Source organism: Cucurbita maxima, unplaced genomic scaffold (genome assembly GCF_002738345.1).
Source record: "Cucurbita maxima cultivar Rimu unplaced genomic scaffold, Cmax_1.0 Cma_Scf00006, whole genome shotgun sequence".
Lineage (NCBI taxonomy): Eukaryota > Viridiplantae > Streptophyta > Magnoliopsida > Cucurbitales > Cucurbitaceae > Cucurbita > Cucurbita maxima.
In genome coordinates, this window is record NW_019272022.1 from 3,316,797 (window position 1) to 3,330,666 (window position 13,870).

Genomic DNA, 13,870 nt, shown 5'->3' on the forward strand with positions numbered 1-13,870 from the left:
CTTTTTGAATGTCGGGATCTACTTGTCTAGCTTATTTAAGACTCGAGTACGTTTCAATCCGTTTTGCTCCTTGGTCTCTTGGAGCTCGGGATGAATTATATTTTTAATAGGAAAAAATAAAAAATAAAAAAAAAACTGAAAAGATTCGAAAACATGTTGACATCCTAACCTTCCAATTAAAGGTTTGTATAGTTTTGGCAAGAACGATAGAACACAGATTTGATGTAAAACCAATTACAAATGAAACAAAAATTATTGTTTTTTTTTTTTTAATTTATAAAATGACTATTTTCTAAAAATATAAAAATTAAAAAAAAAAATAGATTACTTCTAATATCTTCTGAACTTTAAAAATAATTAAGAGATCTTTAAACTCTATTTTTAAAATTAATAAATATATTTTAAATATAATATTAAATTTTGTGTTTGCATGTACATTAAAAATAATTTTTTTTTAAAGTTTAAAAACATTAAATTTATACAGAATTGTCCCCCATCAATGTGGGATATCACAATCTACCATCTTTAGGATCCAGCATCTTCGTTCGCACTCGTTCTTTGCTCCAATCGCTGTGGGATCCCCACTAAATCCACCCCTTTCGGGGCGCAGCGCCCGATGTCTTGCTCTGATATCATTTGTAACGGCCTAAGTATACCGTGCACAGCGTGCTTACTAGCACAGCACCTCGTGTCTACCTCCTTTGAGGAATGGCCTCCTCGTTGGCACAACGCCCAATGTCTAGCTCTAATACCATTTGTAATGGCCCAAGTTTACCGCGCACAGCGTCCTTACTGGCACAACGCCTCGTGTCTACACCCTTCGGGGAACAACCTCCTCGTTGGCTCAGCGCCCGGTGTCTGACTCTAATACCATTGTAAAGATCCAAGTTTTCGGCGCACAACGTCTTTACTAGCACAGCGCCCCAGTGTCTGGCTCTGATATCATTTGTAACGCCCCTAGTTTACTGCGCGCATCGTCCTTACTAGCATAGCCCTCATGTCTACACCCTTCAGGGAATAGCCTCCTTGCAGGCACAACACCCGGTGTCTAGCTCTAATACCATTTGTAATGGCCCAAGTTCACCGCGTGCAGCGTCCATACTAGTCCAGCGCCTTGTGCTACCCCCTTCGGGGAATAGCCTCCTCGTTGGCACATTGCTCGGTGTCTGACTCTGATATCATTTGTAACGGCTCAAGTCCATCGCTAGCAAATATTGTACTCTTTGGGCTTTCCCTTACGGGTTTCTCCTCAAAGCTTTAAAACGCGCATGCTAGTAAAGATTTCCACACCCATATAAATGGTGTTTCGTTCTCCTCCTAATATGGGATTTCACAATTTTTATTGTATACTTTAAAATATTATTAAAATCCAATTATTTTCTATAAAAAATTATTGTAAAAAATATATATAAGGAAAAAAAGAGCTGAAATTACAAAAATAGATCTTAAATACCAAAAATTGAAATTTAACTAAAATAAATAAAATAAAAATCCAAAAGAAAAATATTTGCCCAAAAAGAAAAAAAAGACAACAGAATTACCAGCTTTCTCTCTCTATATCCCTACATAGAAAGAAGAATATACTTTCTCTGTCCTAACTTCTCTCTCCGAGACTCTCTCTTCCCTTCACGCGGTACCGCCGCCCCTAGTCGGACCCTCTCCCACACCACTCTCTCCGCCCCCTCCAAATCTCTCTCCCCTATATATACACACACATACCCACAGAGTGTATCAAACAAACTTAAAACGTAAATTATTTTCTAATATAATTTTTATTTTCTCAAGATGAGTTCCGCTCAGCCTGCAGGTGATCGATCGCTTTCATATTATATATATATTTATTTATTTTTTTAATGTATAATTTTATTTTTTTGGTTTGTGTAGAAGTTTATCCTCCACCCTCCACCGCGCCACCCTGTTATGCAGCTCCGCCGCCGGCGGGGTATCCGGTAAGATACGGCGGAGACGTCTCTCCACCTGCTCCTGTTCCTGCTCCGGCTGTGACTAAGTCTAGAGGCATGGCCGAGGGCTGTTTGGAAGGCTGGTAATTTTCCTTCATCTAAACCCCACTCTCCTAATTTAATAAATACTATTTTTATTGCATATTTTAATTAAATTCATATAAATAAAAAATTTATGAATTGAAAATAATATAAATTTATTGATATTTCTTTATTTATTCATTTATTTATTTATCCCACTCTTAAAAATTTTAAAATTTTAAAATTTGAAATATAATGTTTCAAAATATATATTAAAATTGATAAAATATTAATTTAATGTTTTGAAAATAGATAACTTAGACGTTTTACATATTAACCTAACTAAATTAATAAAAATATTTTAAAATTTTTGGGTAAACTTATAAAATTTTAATAATATCCTTAAATTTTAAAAAAAAATCTAAAAAATTTTTGAAAAAAATTAAAAAAATATTCATTAATTTTAAATATAATCTATTTAAAAAATATTATTAAACTTTTTAAATAAATAAAAAAGTATTTAAAAGTATATCTTTAAAATTTTTAAAATAAAAGTTAAAAAAATATTAATGAACTTTTAAATATAACACTATTTAAAAATTTTCAAGATATTTTTTAAATATATTATTAACTATAAAAATATTTTTAAATTTCTCTAAAAACTTGGAGTATATAAATGAAATATTTTAAAGTGTTAGGGGTATATTTTAAACCACTAACAATAAAAATATAGGAAATATAAAATTTTTAAGTATTTTTATTAATTTAGTTTATTAATAATATATAAAATCGTTAATACCACGTCTACAAACAAATTTGAATAAATAATCGAACGATTTGAACCAACCTAATTTAAATACTTTATTATATGAAATTTGAGATTTATGTGTTGTCTTACTCGCTAATCGAGAATTTTGATCCCTTATCAATTTTTTAAGCGATATATTTTATTTTATGAAAAAGAAAAAAATATTGATAAAAAAAAATATTGGATATATATATATATATATATAATTTTTTTTTTTAAATAAAATAAAAGGATATATTATGGAATGCAGTTGTGCGGGGTTGTGCTGTTGCTGTGCATTGGAAACATGCTTCTAGTCGGTGAAGGACAACAAATTCTCAAGGATGTGATGGCTCTCAAGTCCAGTTTTTAATTTTAGTTTTAATTTTAATTTTTTTTGGTGAACTTTTGGATTATTAGTTGTAATAATAAATTGGGTGTTGAAGATTATGAAACTATATTCACTTTGTCTGAGCATATCATTTTCTTTTTATTCTTTTAGTTTTATTTTATTTTATTTATTTATTTATAATTATTATTATTTGAATTACTACCCTAAATTATTTTGTAAAAAAAATATATATATATTAAAAAAAAACATAAAAAATACCTTTAAAAATATATTTTAATTTTAAAAAATATCAATACTTTTAAATTTTAAAAACCATTTACATTTTTTTTAATAGCTTTTAATTTAAAAAATTAGTGAGAGAGGAAAACAAAACACGGTGCGGAAATCTTCTCCTAGCATACGCGTTTTAAAGCAGGGCAAGTAAAGAAAAACCCAAAAATAACAATATCTGCTAACAATAGATCTAGGTTATTACAAATAATGGTATTAGAGCCAGACACTATACGATGGCAGCCAACCTTCTCGCTTTTTTTCGAAGGAGTAAACACGAGACAGTGTGCCAGTAGACGTTGACCCTAAAGGAGGGTGGATTTGATATTTTAAAAAAATGTTCATGAACTTTTAAAAATAATATAATTATCTTCCAACTAAAAATAAAAAAGAGATGTTCAGAAATAATAATTTTTTTAAAAATAAATATTAGATTGTTATTAATATTTTTATAATTTCACTGATATTTTTTAAAATGTTATCGAAAATTCAAAAATATTTTTAAAACAAAGCTAGCCTTATTAAAATTTTACTTCATCATTTAACTTTGGTTACTCATATTTCCTCTTTTATAATAAAGTCTCAATGTATGTAATAAATTAATTTTATCCTAAAGTTCAAATATATAAATAATGATAAATTAATTAATAATAAATAATCCCAAATGGAATACAATTAGAGAGAATAAGCATTCACTTGTGGACGTGGATTTATTGTTGGTTAAACAGTTGGGGTCGAACAATTAATCTTTAAACAATAATAATAAAATAATAAAACGCATTAACTTAAATATAATGTTTTTTTATATGATTTATAGCTTTAAATATATGTATTTTTTAATTAATAATTTATTATAAGAGAAAATACAAATTTTGTCGAAGGTTTTTTCTTTTGTCACAAGAATCCACTAAAAAAACGTGTGTTTTTTTTTTTTAATCATATTAACAATATTAAATTAAGTAAATATGATGTTTTAAAACATATATATTATATTATAAATAAAAGAGTGAAGGTCAACCTAATATAATTATTAGTTTAAAATTTTAATCGATGCATTTTTTATAAGATTTAGGTGTATAAATTAATTATTTTTTAATAAAAAATTGCTGATTGGCCCGCATGTCGCATGAATGGTTGTAGTCGAGCTTCCATTAGGTTATAATTTTGCAAACGTAATTATTAATAGATTACAAACCTCTTCAACTCTTCGGTTTCTCGAGGTCAAAAGTAGGTGAAAACCGAACGAAATCGAGAAAATTAAGTTATTAAAAATGGGAGAAAAGGAAAAAAATTCTTGGAAGAGCCGAGAGACTTTGGAGACCTCTCTTCCCATGTGTATGGCTAATCGTACGATGCTCGTTTTGTTTATGCTCGTGAGGGGACTAACTTTCGAACTGACTCCTCCCTGAATGAATATGGATACCAAACCACAGAGTAGTCGGACTTTTGACGGGCCAACCCTTTTTTCTATGTCACTTTACCGTGAAGGGAAAGTGAACTTTGCTCCTCTATGCTCCCGACGCTCCTTTGGTTTGGGAGAAGGAAAAAGGACTCATCCTTTCTTCCTTGCCTAGGAAGTAAATCCATTTAAAAATAATTTATTATGTTTAGATGTAATTTGTTTGTTTTGTAATATCTAAAATCTTCTAATATTTTTCAATTCAATGGTGCAAAAATATTCATGGGCCCAATTAAGCCCAGTTAACAAGTGAGCCCAATACGGCCCAATTATACACAATCTATAAAAAGCCCAATAGTGAATGTCTTCATTTAAGGCCCAGATTCAAATATAAATAGGGTTTCAGTTGTGCCGCGTATAAATAAGCTGCTCTGCTAACCGAGTCTAGGGTTTATGATCTCATCGTCGTCTACAGGTTAATCGAAGCTCAAATCGAGTTTATAATGGTGAAATTTATAAAGCCGAACAAGGCAGTTATTGTTCTCCAAGGCCGATTCGCCGGCCGTAAGGCTGTGATCGTCCGAAACTTCGATGACGGAACCCGCGATCGGCCCTATGGCCATTGTTTGGTTGCAGGGATGAAGAAGTACCCAAGCAAAGTAATTCGTAAAGATTCGACGAAGAAGACGGCGAAGAAATCGAGAGTGAAGGCTTTCATCAAGCTTGTGAACTACCAGCACATAATGCCGACAAGGTACACGCTCGACGTCGATCTAAAGGATGTGGTCAATGCGGATTGTTTGCAGTCGAAGGGCTCGAAGGTTGCGGCTGCGAAGGAGATCAAGAAGAGGTTGGAGGACAGGTTTAAGACTGGGAAGAACAGGTGGTTTTTTACCAAGCTTAGGTTCTGAGGAAATTGTTTCGAGGATTTGGAGGTTTTTCTTTCATCTTGTTTTGAATTTTGAAGGTACATTTTAAATTATGAATCATCCATTGTTTGGTGCGATGATACTAAATTTTTGTTGATCTTCTCTTAGCCCTAAATGGGTGGAACGAGGAAGAATCTAATTGAATGATCTGAATCGTTCGATCTCTTTTAAACGCCTCACATTTGGATACAATTTCAATTTCTGATTCTCGATGAACGCAATAGGATCTCTATATGATCAAATGGCATTGCTGATCACACATACAAGTGCAACTGGGTAAATTCCTTCCCAATGCTTTCACTTTGTGGTATTCATGTGTTATTTTATATCAACTACAGATTCCTCCTCCATTATCTACTTGTTTGTGTTCAGGGTGGCTATTGGGCTGAATTTTCTTTGTTTTTCTTCTGCGATCAGAAGGATTGTTTGATTTTCTTAGATTGGGATCGCCTTTTGAGGTTGGTTGTTTTTCAATTCCTTACAATTTGCGAAATTGTTCTTTAGAAGTTCTGAAATTATTTTCCATCTAAACAAAATTATTTTAAAATAAAGCATCTCTTAACCATTTCCAAATGACACGCAAGTTTTTTAGAACTGCTTTTAAGAGTTCATTGGGGATCGGAAACCATGGTTTTTCTGATTTGAAGAAAGAAACAGGGATGATTTCTAAGGAAAGAGTTATTGTGGTGATCTATGAATCAAAGTTATGTATTTGTAATGATTTTGATATATTTTTGAACCTTCAAAGAAGTTTAAGGGTATTATATAAGTTATGAAGGTTCAAAACACTTCAATATGATAATCTACACACTCCAATATGATTAAAGCCGTGATAATTTACACACTCCAATATGATTTCTTCTGTTTTCCTTATTCTCAAACAATTGGAGTAAACAAGCTTTTCCACATTATCGATTAGGCTAGGTCGGTTGAACTACTCTGCTCGGAGATTTGAGTTTCTTCACCCTTTCTTCAGTATCCTTCAATGCTTTCCCATAGATGCTTGTAAGCTGCAAATGATACCATTTTCAGGATTAGAGCACTCAAGTTTCATATTACACTCAATTATATTCACTTAGAAGCGCTATTATTCTAAAAACAACAAATTTGGATCACATCTAACTAAATATGTTCATTTACGGGGTCTGATTCTAAAAGGACCCACCTCAAACTGACTGAGAAATCTGGGAGACAGGTGATTTTTTTCCTTTTTTCCTATTTACTAAATCGAGCCAAGTTAGAACATTATATTATATTTTTGCTTATAAAATATTATTGAACTGAATTTAATATGATGTTTTATATTTTTTTAATTGAAATTATATATATATAAAGATGGGAAAAAATTTCCCGCATAGAACCCTATTCCCGGAAATTGTCTGTGGAAAATCCCCACCTCGACCCCTATAAAAATAAATGTGAAGGGAAAGTCCCTATCTCCGCTCCCGCTTGGTAGATATCTCTAAGCTTAACCCATTCCTTCATTTCAAACTGCATTGCCCTCATTAGTTTGTGTTTGTCACAACTCCAATGGAAGAATGTAAGAACGTAAGAATGTGTATGGTGTACCTCATCAACTTCTTCAGGTGAGATCATGAAGGGAGGACTCATCATTATGCTATCCCCGGCTACGCGTATTAACATTCCATGCTCTTCTCATACATTGCTCCAAAATATGCACCTATCCCTATACATCACATTCGAACACTTTTTAACAATATGATTCCAATATTGATGGAAACTTTTCACAACACAACTTACATACCCCATTCAGGAGGAAATGGATTGTTGGGTGATTTGTTATCCGTAAATTCTGTGCCTAAAACCAATCCCGTCCCTCTTATCTGCAAAAAGATAGACCAAACGAGCTGACACAAGCAAACGTTTTGTAGCCACGAGAAAGAAATGATTGTTCGAACTATACCTCTCCTATGATGGGACGGTTAGAGAAGGCTTTTACACCATCTTGAAACCTCGGGGCAATGTTCTTTACTTGCTCGATGATCTTTCTCTCTCTATGAAGAAAAACACATTGCACAACATAGAACACCAAAATGTTTAGTATAGTTAGTTTAACAGCCCAAGCCTACCGTTAGCAGATATTGTCCTTTTTTAACTTTCTCTCAAAGTTTTAAAACGTGTCTACTAAGGAGAGGTTTTCACACTCTTATAAAGAATGTTTTATTCCCCTCTCCAACCGAGGTGGGATCTCACAATCCACCCCCTCGGGGCCAGCGTCCTCATTGGCACTTGTTTCCCTCTCCAACCAAGGTTGGATCTTACAATCCATCCCCTTAGGGGCCTGAGTCCTCACTGATACTCGTTTCTCTCTCCAATTGATGTGGGATCTCACAGTTAGTCATTCATAATCGGGGAGGACTAGCAAAATCTTCATACCTGTAGATCTTCAGTGTTTCAATTGCCACAGCACAAGCAACAGGATGTCCAGAATATGTGAATCCATGGGAAAAAGTACCTGAATGAACAGACGATCAATTCGTCGTTACGAGGATATTTTCTGTTGACCCATGACTAACTTACCAAGCTTGTTGCTTTGAGAGTATATGACATCTGAGACTTCAGGGCTGACAATGACAGCACCAATAGGCATATATGCAGAAGAAAGAGCCTGCAAAAATAAGGATTATAAAGAAATATGTTTTTTTCAGGCTCTAAACGAGCTGTGTTGAATCTCGGAAATAGCCCGACTTCACCTTAGCTGTCGATACCAAGTCTGGCTTAATATCGTACTTATCGCATCCAAACATCGCCCCGAGCCTACCGAAACCACAAATAACCTATGGCAGGGAAGAGCTTATAGGGCATTGGGTAAGAGAAGTGAAAAGGTATGAAGGCAGCTAGTAATATAGCATTACCTCATCTGCAATGAAAAGAATGTCATATTTCTTCAGCACAGCTTGGACCTGCTCATGAAATTAGAAATCATTCAATAATTTTCAACCTTTTTGCAACAGCCAACCGCCAGTAGATATTATCTGTTTTGGCCTCTTAGGTATCGTTGTCAACCTCACGGTTTTAAAACATGTCTAATAGAGAGAGATTTCCACACTCTTACCAGAAATATTTCGTTCTCCTCTCCAACCATGTGAGATCTCACAATCCATCCCCTTGAGGGCCAACGTCCTTGTTGGCACACTACACCGCCCGGTGTCTAGCTCTTATACCATTTGTAACAACCCAAACTCACTACTAACAGATATTGTCCACTTTGGCCCTTTAAGTATCGTCGTCAGCCTCACGGTTTTAAAACGCGTCTACTAGGGAGAGGTGTCCACACCCTTATAAGAAATACTTCGTTTCCCTCTCCAACAAATGTAGGATCTCACAATCCACCCACATAGGGGCCAGCGTCCTCCTTGGTACACCATATTGCCCGGTGTCTGGCTCTAATACCATTTGTAACAGCCCAACTCCACCGCTAGCAGATATTGTCCGCTTTGGCCCGTTACGTATCGCTTTCAACCTCACGGTTTTAAAACACGTCTATTAGGGAGAGGTTTTCACACCCTTATTATTTTATTTTTGAAGAAATGAAACTCTAGAAGCACTCATGATTATGCATTTAAACAACAACTTGTAAAGAAAGTGGCAGCTTACTTTATCAAAAAAAGTTGCAGGAGGAAGTATCACACCACCTGCTCCCATGACAGGTTCAGCAATGAAGGCAGCAATCTAAAAGAACCAAAGGTTAGAAACACTAAAGATTATCAGCAGACGTCAAATATTCGAACTCTAGTTAACTTCAGTGACATCACCGTCTCGGGTCCTTCCGCAAGAATAAGACTCTCTAAATTCTTAGCTAATCTCGACGAGAACTCTTCCTCGGTTTCACCTGGCACATCACTGTCATATTTAGCATTGTAAGAGCAATAATATCAACCGTGTAACAACACGTCTAACAAAATACCGCAGTTCGGTACTACCAGGAAGACGATAACGCCAGTAATGAGGACAGTCCGTGTGCAGTACAAACGGAGCAGGAAGATCAAATTTCTGATGCAATGCTGGAAGACTAGAATAAGATTTGCCAAGTTAACAGAGTTTGGTCAAGCAAGTTATTAAAGCTTTCTTAGTCTTAGTAGCTATCTTTTGTTATTGGCATACCCTGAAAGACTAGCTGATATCAATGTGGAACCATGGTACCTAAGATTGCAAAGATAGCAAAGACTTGGATGAGTACAATGAGTAGAGCGCGTTTGAAAAGAGCGTGGATAACGGACATACTTACGATTTTGAACGAGCGATGATTTTCTTCTTGTTCGGTCACCCGAGTGCGTTATTATAATACCAAACCAGTTTTACCTACATGAGTTAGAAAATAATGTTATTCATTTGATTTTATACGTATGCAACTGAGGGGAAGAGAACGAAGCATTCTTTATAAAGGTATGGAAACCTCTTCCTAGCAGACGCGTTTTAAAAACCTTGAGGGGAAACCCGAAAGGGAAAGCTCAAAGATGACAATATTTGCTAGCGGTGGGCTTGAGCCGTTACAAATGGTATTAGAGCCAGACAACGGACAATTTGCCAGCGAAGAGGCTGAGCCTCAAAGGGGGGTCGACACGAGTGGGTGTGCCAGCAAGGACGCTGGCCCTAAAAGGGGGTGGATTGGGGCGTCCAAAAACAACTATAATCACCTCCTAAGGTCATAATATCTTTCTCTGACATAAGTCGAATAACAGAAGTATGAAAAAAGGGGCCCATGTAAAGCAGACCATCAACCAAATATTACCAAAGGCAAGAACGGTTCATACCAGTATGGGGGCACGGTATTTAGGCTCCCCTCTCTCGTACGCCACCGGTTAGGTAAGAAACGAGCTAAGGTTTGTGCAGGAGTGGCAAGAATTGGGTAAGATTTTACAGGGACGTGCTAGCGGATTCACCTTATACTCGAGTCACGAGATTCGATTCTGGTTTCTGAGGCCCAGAAGCTCGAAGCATCCCAGCTATGAAGATGAAGAGACTCTCCTAGTTACCAAGTGGCCCGCCCACACTAGAAAAATTACATTCAGTTCAACTTGACACTGAATGACCGTAGTTTAAGGTTTCGTATTTACCTGATCTCTTTTCCTTCAGTAGCTCGATAAAAGGTAATAAAATTTTCATGGTAACAACGTAGAGTAAAGGTGCAAAAAAGGCACCTGAGTATCATTTGCTTCTGATCCACTGTTTGAAAAGAACACCTTCGCCATTTTCCTTGCAGTAAAAATTTCCAGTATTTCTTTTGCTAGATCCTGCAGCAGACAGCAAGATAAACAGAACAAGATTACGCTCCTGCATTTTCGACATCTCTTTGATAAATGAATCTCAATGAATCATGTCACCCGTTCTCCCGAAGTTACGGGGCTCGACCCTGGTCAGGCGGTGGAAACTACCATCAAAATAGTGCTAGTTGATTAGGGTTACTTTGAGGCAACATAACAATATTCCTTTAGACTCGACATTAATTTGAGGAAAGAGGGGTTCGGGCCATGAACCAACTTGGGGTGAGCTTCCTTAATATTAAGGTGGGAAAGTGGTCGGGAATTGTTTTGGTAAAGGTAAAATCATGAAGTTTTTACAATATTGTTATGTCGAGTTTGCAACAAATACATTTGGTTTTAGTGCAATAGTAGTTGCATCAGTTATCGTTAAACTTCAGACATATCAAGTTTTGTAGTTTTCCAGCTATTGTTCGCTTTAGCCCATTACGTATCGCCATCGGCCTCACAGTTTTGTATTTTTTAGAACTGTGAGGTTGACGGCTATAAGTAACAGGCCAAAGAGAGCAATGACTACTAGCAGTGGGCTTGAACTGTTACAAATGATATCAGAACCAGACACCAGGCAATGTGCCAGCGAAGACGTTAGCCCCCAAGATAGGTGGATTGTGAGATCCCACATCGGTTGGAGAGGGAAACAAAACTTTTCTTATAAGGGGGTGGAAACCTCTCTCTAGTAGACACGTTTTAAAATCTGAGGCTAATAGCGTTATGTAATGGGCTAAAGCGGACAATATCTGCTAGCTGTAGGCTTGGGCTGTTACATTAATTCATTCGAAACTGTGTTTGGTTTCTTTTTAAGTGAACTTTCATGTCATAACATGTAATGATAAGAATTTTAAGTAGCTTTATACTAAGAAAGGAATACAATACCAAAGACGGTTTTGTTGTGCGATTCCAAAAGGAATGGTAAAATGGCAATGTATTCAACTGTGCCATCGCTGCAGCAACAAGCCGAGGCTCGCTTCCCCCTGCAGATATTCAGTATTCATACACGACTCGTAAGACTTAATATACGAAGCTAGACACGAAAAGCCATTATATAAGATCGGGAGCAGTAAGAATATCTAAGGATGTGCACCATAAACCAGCAAGCGAGTCGAGATATTTCTTCCCGTTAACGTTGTAAACATAGGAACCCTGTAGCCATGATAATCACCACGACAAATATTATCACGTGGGGACGGAAGGTCCTCATGGGATTGCCAGTTTTTAGAGAAAAAAAACGACGATGAAAAAGAAGAAACGAGAAAATGTTCGTTCAAAAGAGGATTCAATCAGCAGTCTATAATACCTTAGATTTTGCTATGACCAAAGGATTCAAATCAGCAGCCTGCCAACCAGCTGTGAAAGGTGCAAGCATATCATGGCCTTTGAAACTGGGATTCCATACGTAAAATATGTGAGATATCGAGTGTTTTCGAATCGAAAATGTTTCGAGTGGATGAATATTTTCTTGATCATATAAAATATTATCACGGAGACTCGAAGTTACCCTTGACCGTTCCTTGAACCAGTACTCGAATTGTCCCTCTGCAATGATGCTTCTGTTCCATATGGGTGGCTAAGTGATTGAACCTGAAGGAATGTTTCCACACCCTTATAAGGAATGTTTCGCTCCCCTCTCCAACCAATGTGGGATCTCACAATCTACCCTCTTAGGGGCCCAGCTTCCTTTCTGGCACATCGCCTGGTGTCTGGCTTTGATACCATTTGTAACAACCTAAGCCTACCGCTAGCAAATATTGTCCTCTTTGAGCTTTCCCTTTTGGGATTCTCCTCAAGGTTTTAAAACGCGTGTATTAAAAAGGGGTTTACACACACTTATAAGGAATGCTCTATTCCCCTCTCCAACCAATATGAGATCTCACAATCCCACCCCCCTTGGGTGCCCAACATCCTCTAGCACACCGCACGGTGTCTAGCTTTGACACCATTTGTAACAGCCCAAGCCCACTGCTAGCATATATTGTCCTCTTTGGGCTTTCCCTTTTGGGATTCTCCTCAAGGTTTTAAAACGCGGCTACTAGAAAAAAGTTTCCACACCCTTATAAGGAATGTTCTGTTCCCCTTTCCAACCAATATAAGATCTCACAATTCACCCCCCTTGGGGACCCAACGTCCTCTAGCACATCGCACGGTGTCTGGCTCTAACACCATTTGTACTAGCTCAAGCCCACCACTAGCATATATTGTCCTCTTTGGGCTTTTCCTTTTGGGATTCTCCTTAAAGTTTTAAAATGCATCTACTAGAAGGAGGTTTCCACACCCTTATAAGGAATGCTCCGTTTCCCTCTTCAACCAATATTAGATCTCACAATCCACCCCCCTTGGGGGCCCAACGTCCTCTAGCACACTGCACGGTGTCTGGCTCTGACACCATCTGTAACAACCCATGCACCACTGGCATATATTGTCCTCTTTGGGCTTCCCCTCAAGGTTTTAAAACAATCAAAGGTTTCCACACTGTATAAGGAATGTTTCGTTCCCCTCTCCAACCAACTTGAGATCCATACCATAAAATAATTAAGGATTACTTCCCCTTTATCTCTCCAAACAGCTCTATATAGTTATATCCTTCACTAATTTGTACGGTTGAGCTTTGGAAATGACATGAAATAAATGCAACTTCCATGTATTCCACAGGGTAGGAAGCTATCATGGTGTTCTCTAATGGCGGGGGAGATAAATGCATATAAAAGAAGACAAGTCGCCTCTTCAAGATCATACTTCCAACAAATCCCCCTCTGCCAAAAGATTAAATCTCTAAACTACAGAGTTCAATACCCCACCATTCAAAAACACCATAAACATTATTCGCAGAAAGTTCCAGAAAAAAAATGGATCAACCAAAAACACAGAAGAGAAA

General features: G+C 36.6%; 3 protein-coding genes across 3 annotated transcripts; 2 read left to right on the forward strand and 1 right to left on the reverse strand.

Moving 5' to 3' along the window:
* The first annotated feature begins 1,700 nt into the window (after positions 1 to 1,700).
* On the forward strand, positions 1,701 to 3,236 carry LOC111480375 (cysteine-rich and transmembrane domain-containing protein WIH1-like). The gene is made up of 3 exons (XM_023125372.1): positions 1,701 to 1,807; positions 1,885 to 2,044; positions 3,041 to 3,236. The coding sequence occupies exons 1-3, from the start codon at positions 1,786 to 1,788 to the stop codon at positions 3,084 to 3,086; spliced, it is 228 nt and encodes a 75-aa protein (XP_022981140.1). The 5' UTR covers positions 1,701 to 1,785; the 3' UTR covers positions 3,087 to 3,236.
* Positions 3,237 to 5,215: 1,979 nt separating this feature from the next.
* On the forward strand, positions 5,216 to 6,017 carry LOC111480374 (60S ribosomal protein L27-like). The gene has a single exon (XM_023125371.1). It carries the CDS (start codon positions 5,294 to 5,296, stop codon positions 5,699 to 5,701), a length of 408 nt encoding a protein of 135 aa, XP_022981139.1. The 5' UTR covers positions 5,216 to 5,293; the 3' UTR covers positions 5,702 to 6,017.
* Positions 6,018 to 6,428: 411 nt separating this feature from the next.
* Positions 6,429 to 12,606, reverse strand: LOC111480372 (gamma aminobutyrate transaminase 3, chloroplastic-like). The gene is given in 19 exon segments (XM_023125367.1): positions 6,429 to 6,729; positions 7,289 to 7,366; positions 7,369 to 7,406; positions 7,485 to 7,563; positions 7,644 to 7,734; positions 8,117 to 8,195; positions 8,261 to 8,348; positions 8,434 to 8,517; positions 8,596 to 8,643; positions 9,338 to 9,412; positions 9,496 to 9,572; positions 9,664 to 9,752; positions 9,845 to 9,883; positions 9,969 to 10,042; positions 10,882 to 10,974; positions 11,875 to 11,972; positions 12,069 to 12,141; positions 12,296 to 12,380; positions 12,497 to 12,606. Coding segments are annotated over 18 exon segments (1,362 nt in total). The 5' UTR covers positions 12,365 to 12,380; positions 12,497 to 12,606; the 3' UTR covers positions 6,429 to 6,639.
* Positions 12,607 to 13,870: the final 1,264 nt, after the last annotated feature.

Bases quoted from the DNA above. Each gene is read 5' to 3' on its own strand.
- LOC111480375 (XM_023125372.1), top strand. From the start codon at position 1,786: ATGAGTTCCGCTCAGCCTGCAG. The intron at 1,808-1,884 runs GTGATCGATCGC...TGGTTTGTGTAG, and splicing joins GAGTTCCGCTCAGCCTGCAG to AAGTTTATCCTCCACCCTCC. The intron at 2,045-3,040 runs GTAATTTTCCTT...TATGGAATGCAG, and splicing joins GAGGGCTGTTTGGAAGGCTG to TTGTGCGGGGTTGTGCTGTT.
- LOC111480374 (XM_023125371.1), top strand. From the start codon at position 5,294: ATGGTGAAATTTATAAAGCCGAACAAGGCAGTTATTGTTCTCCAAGGC.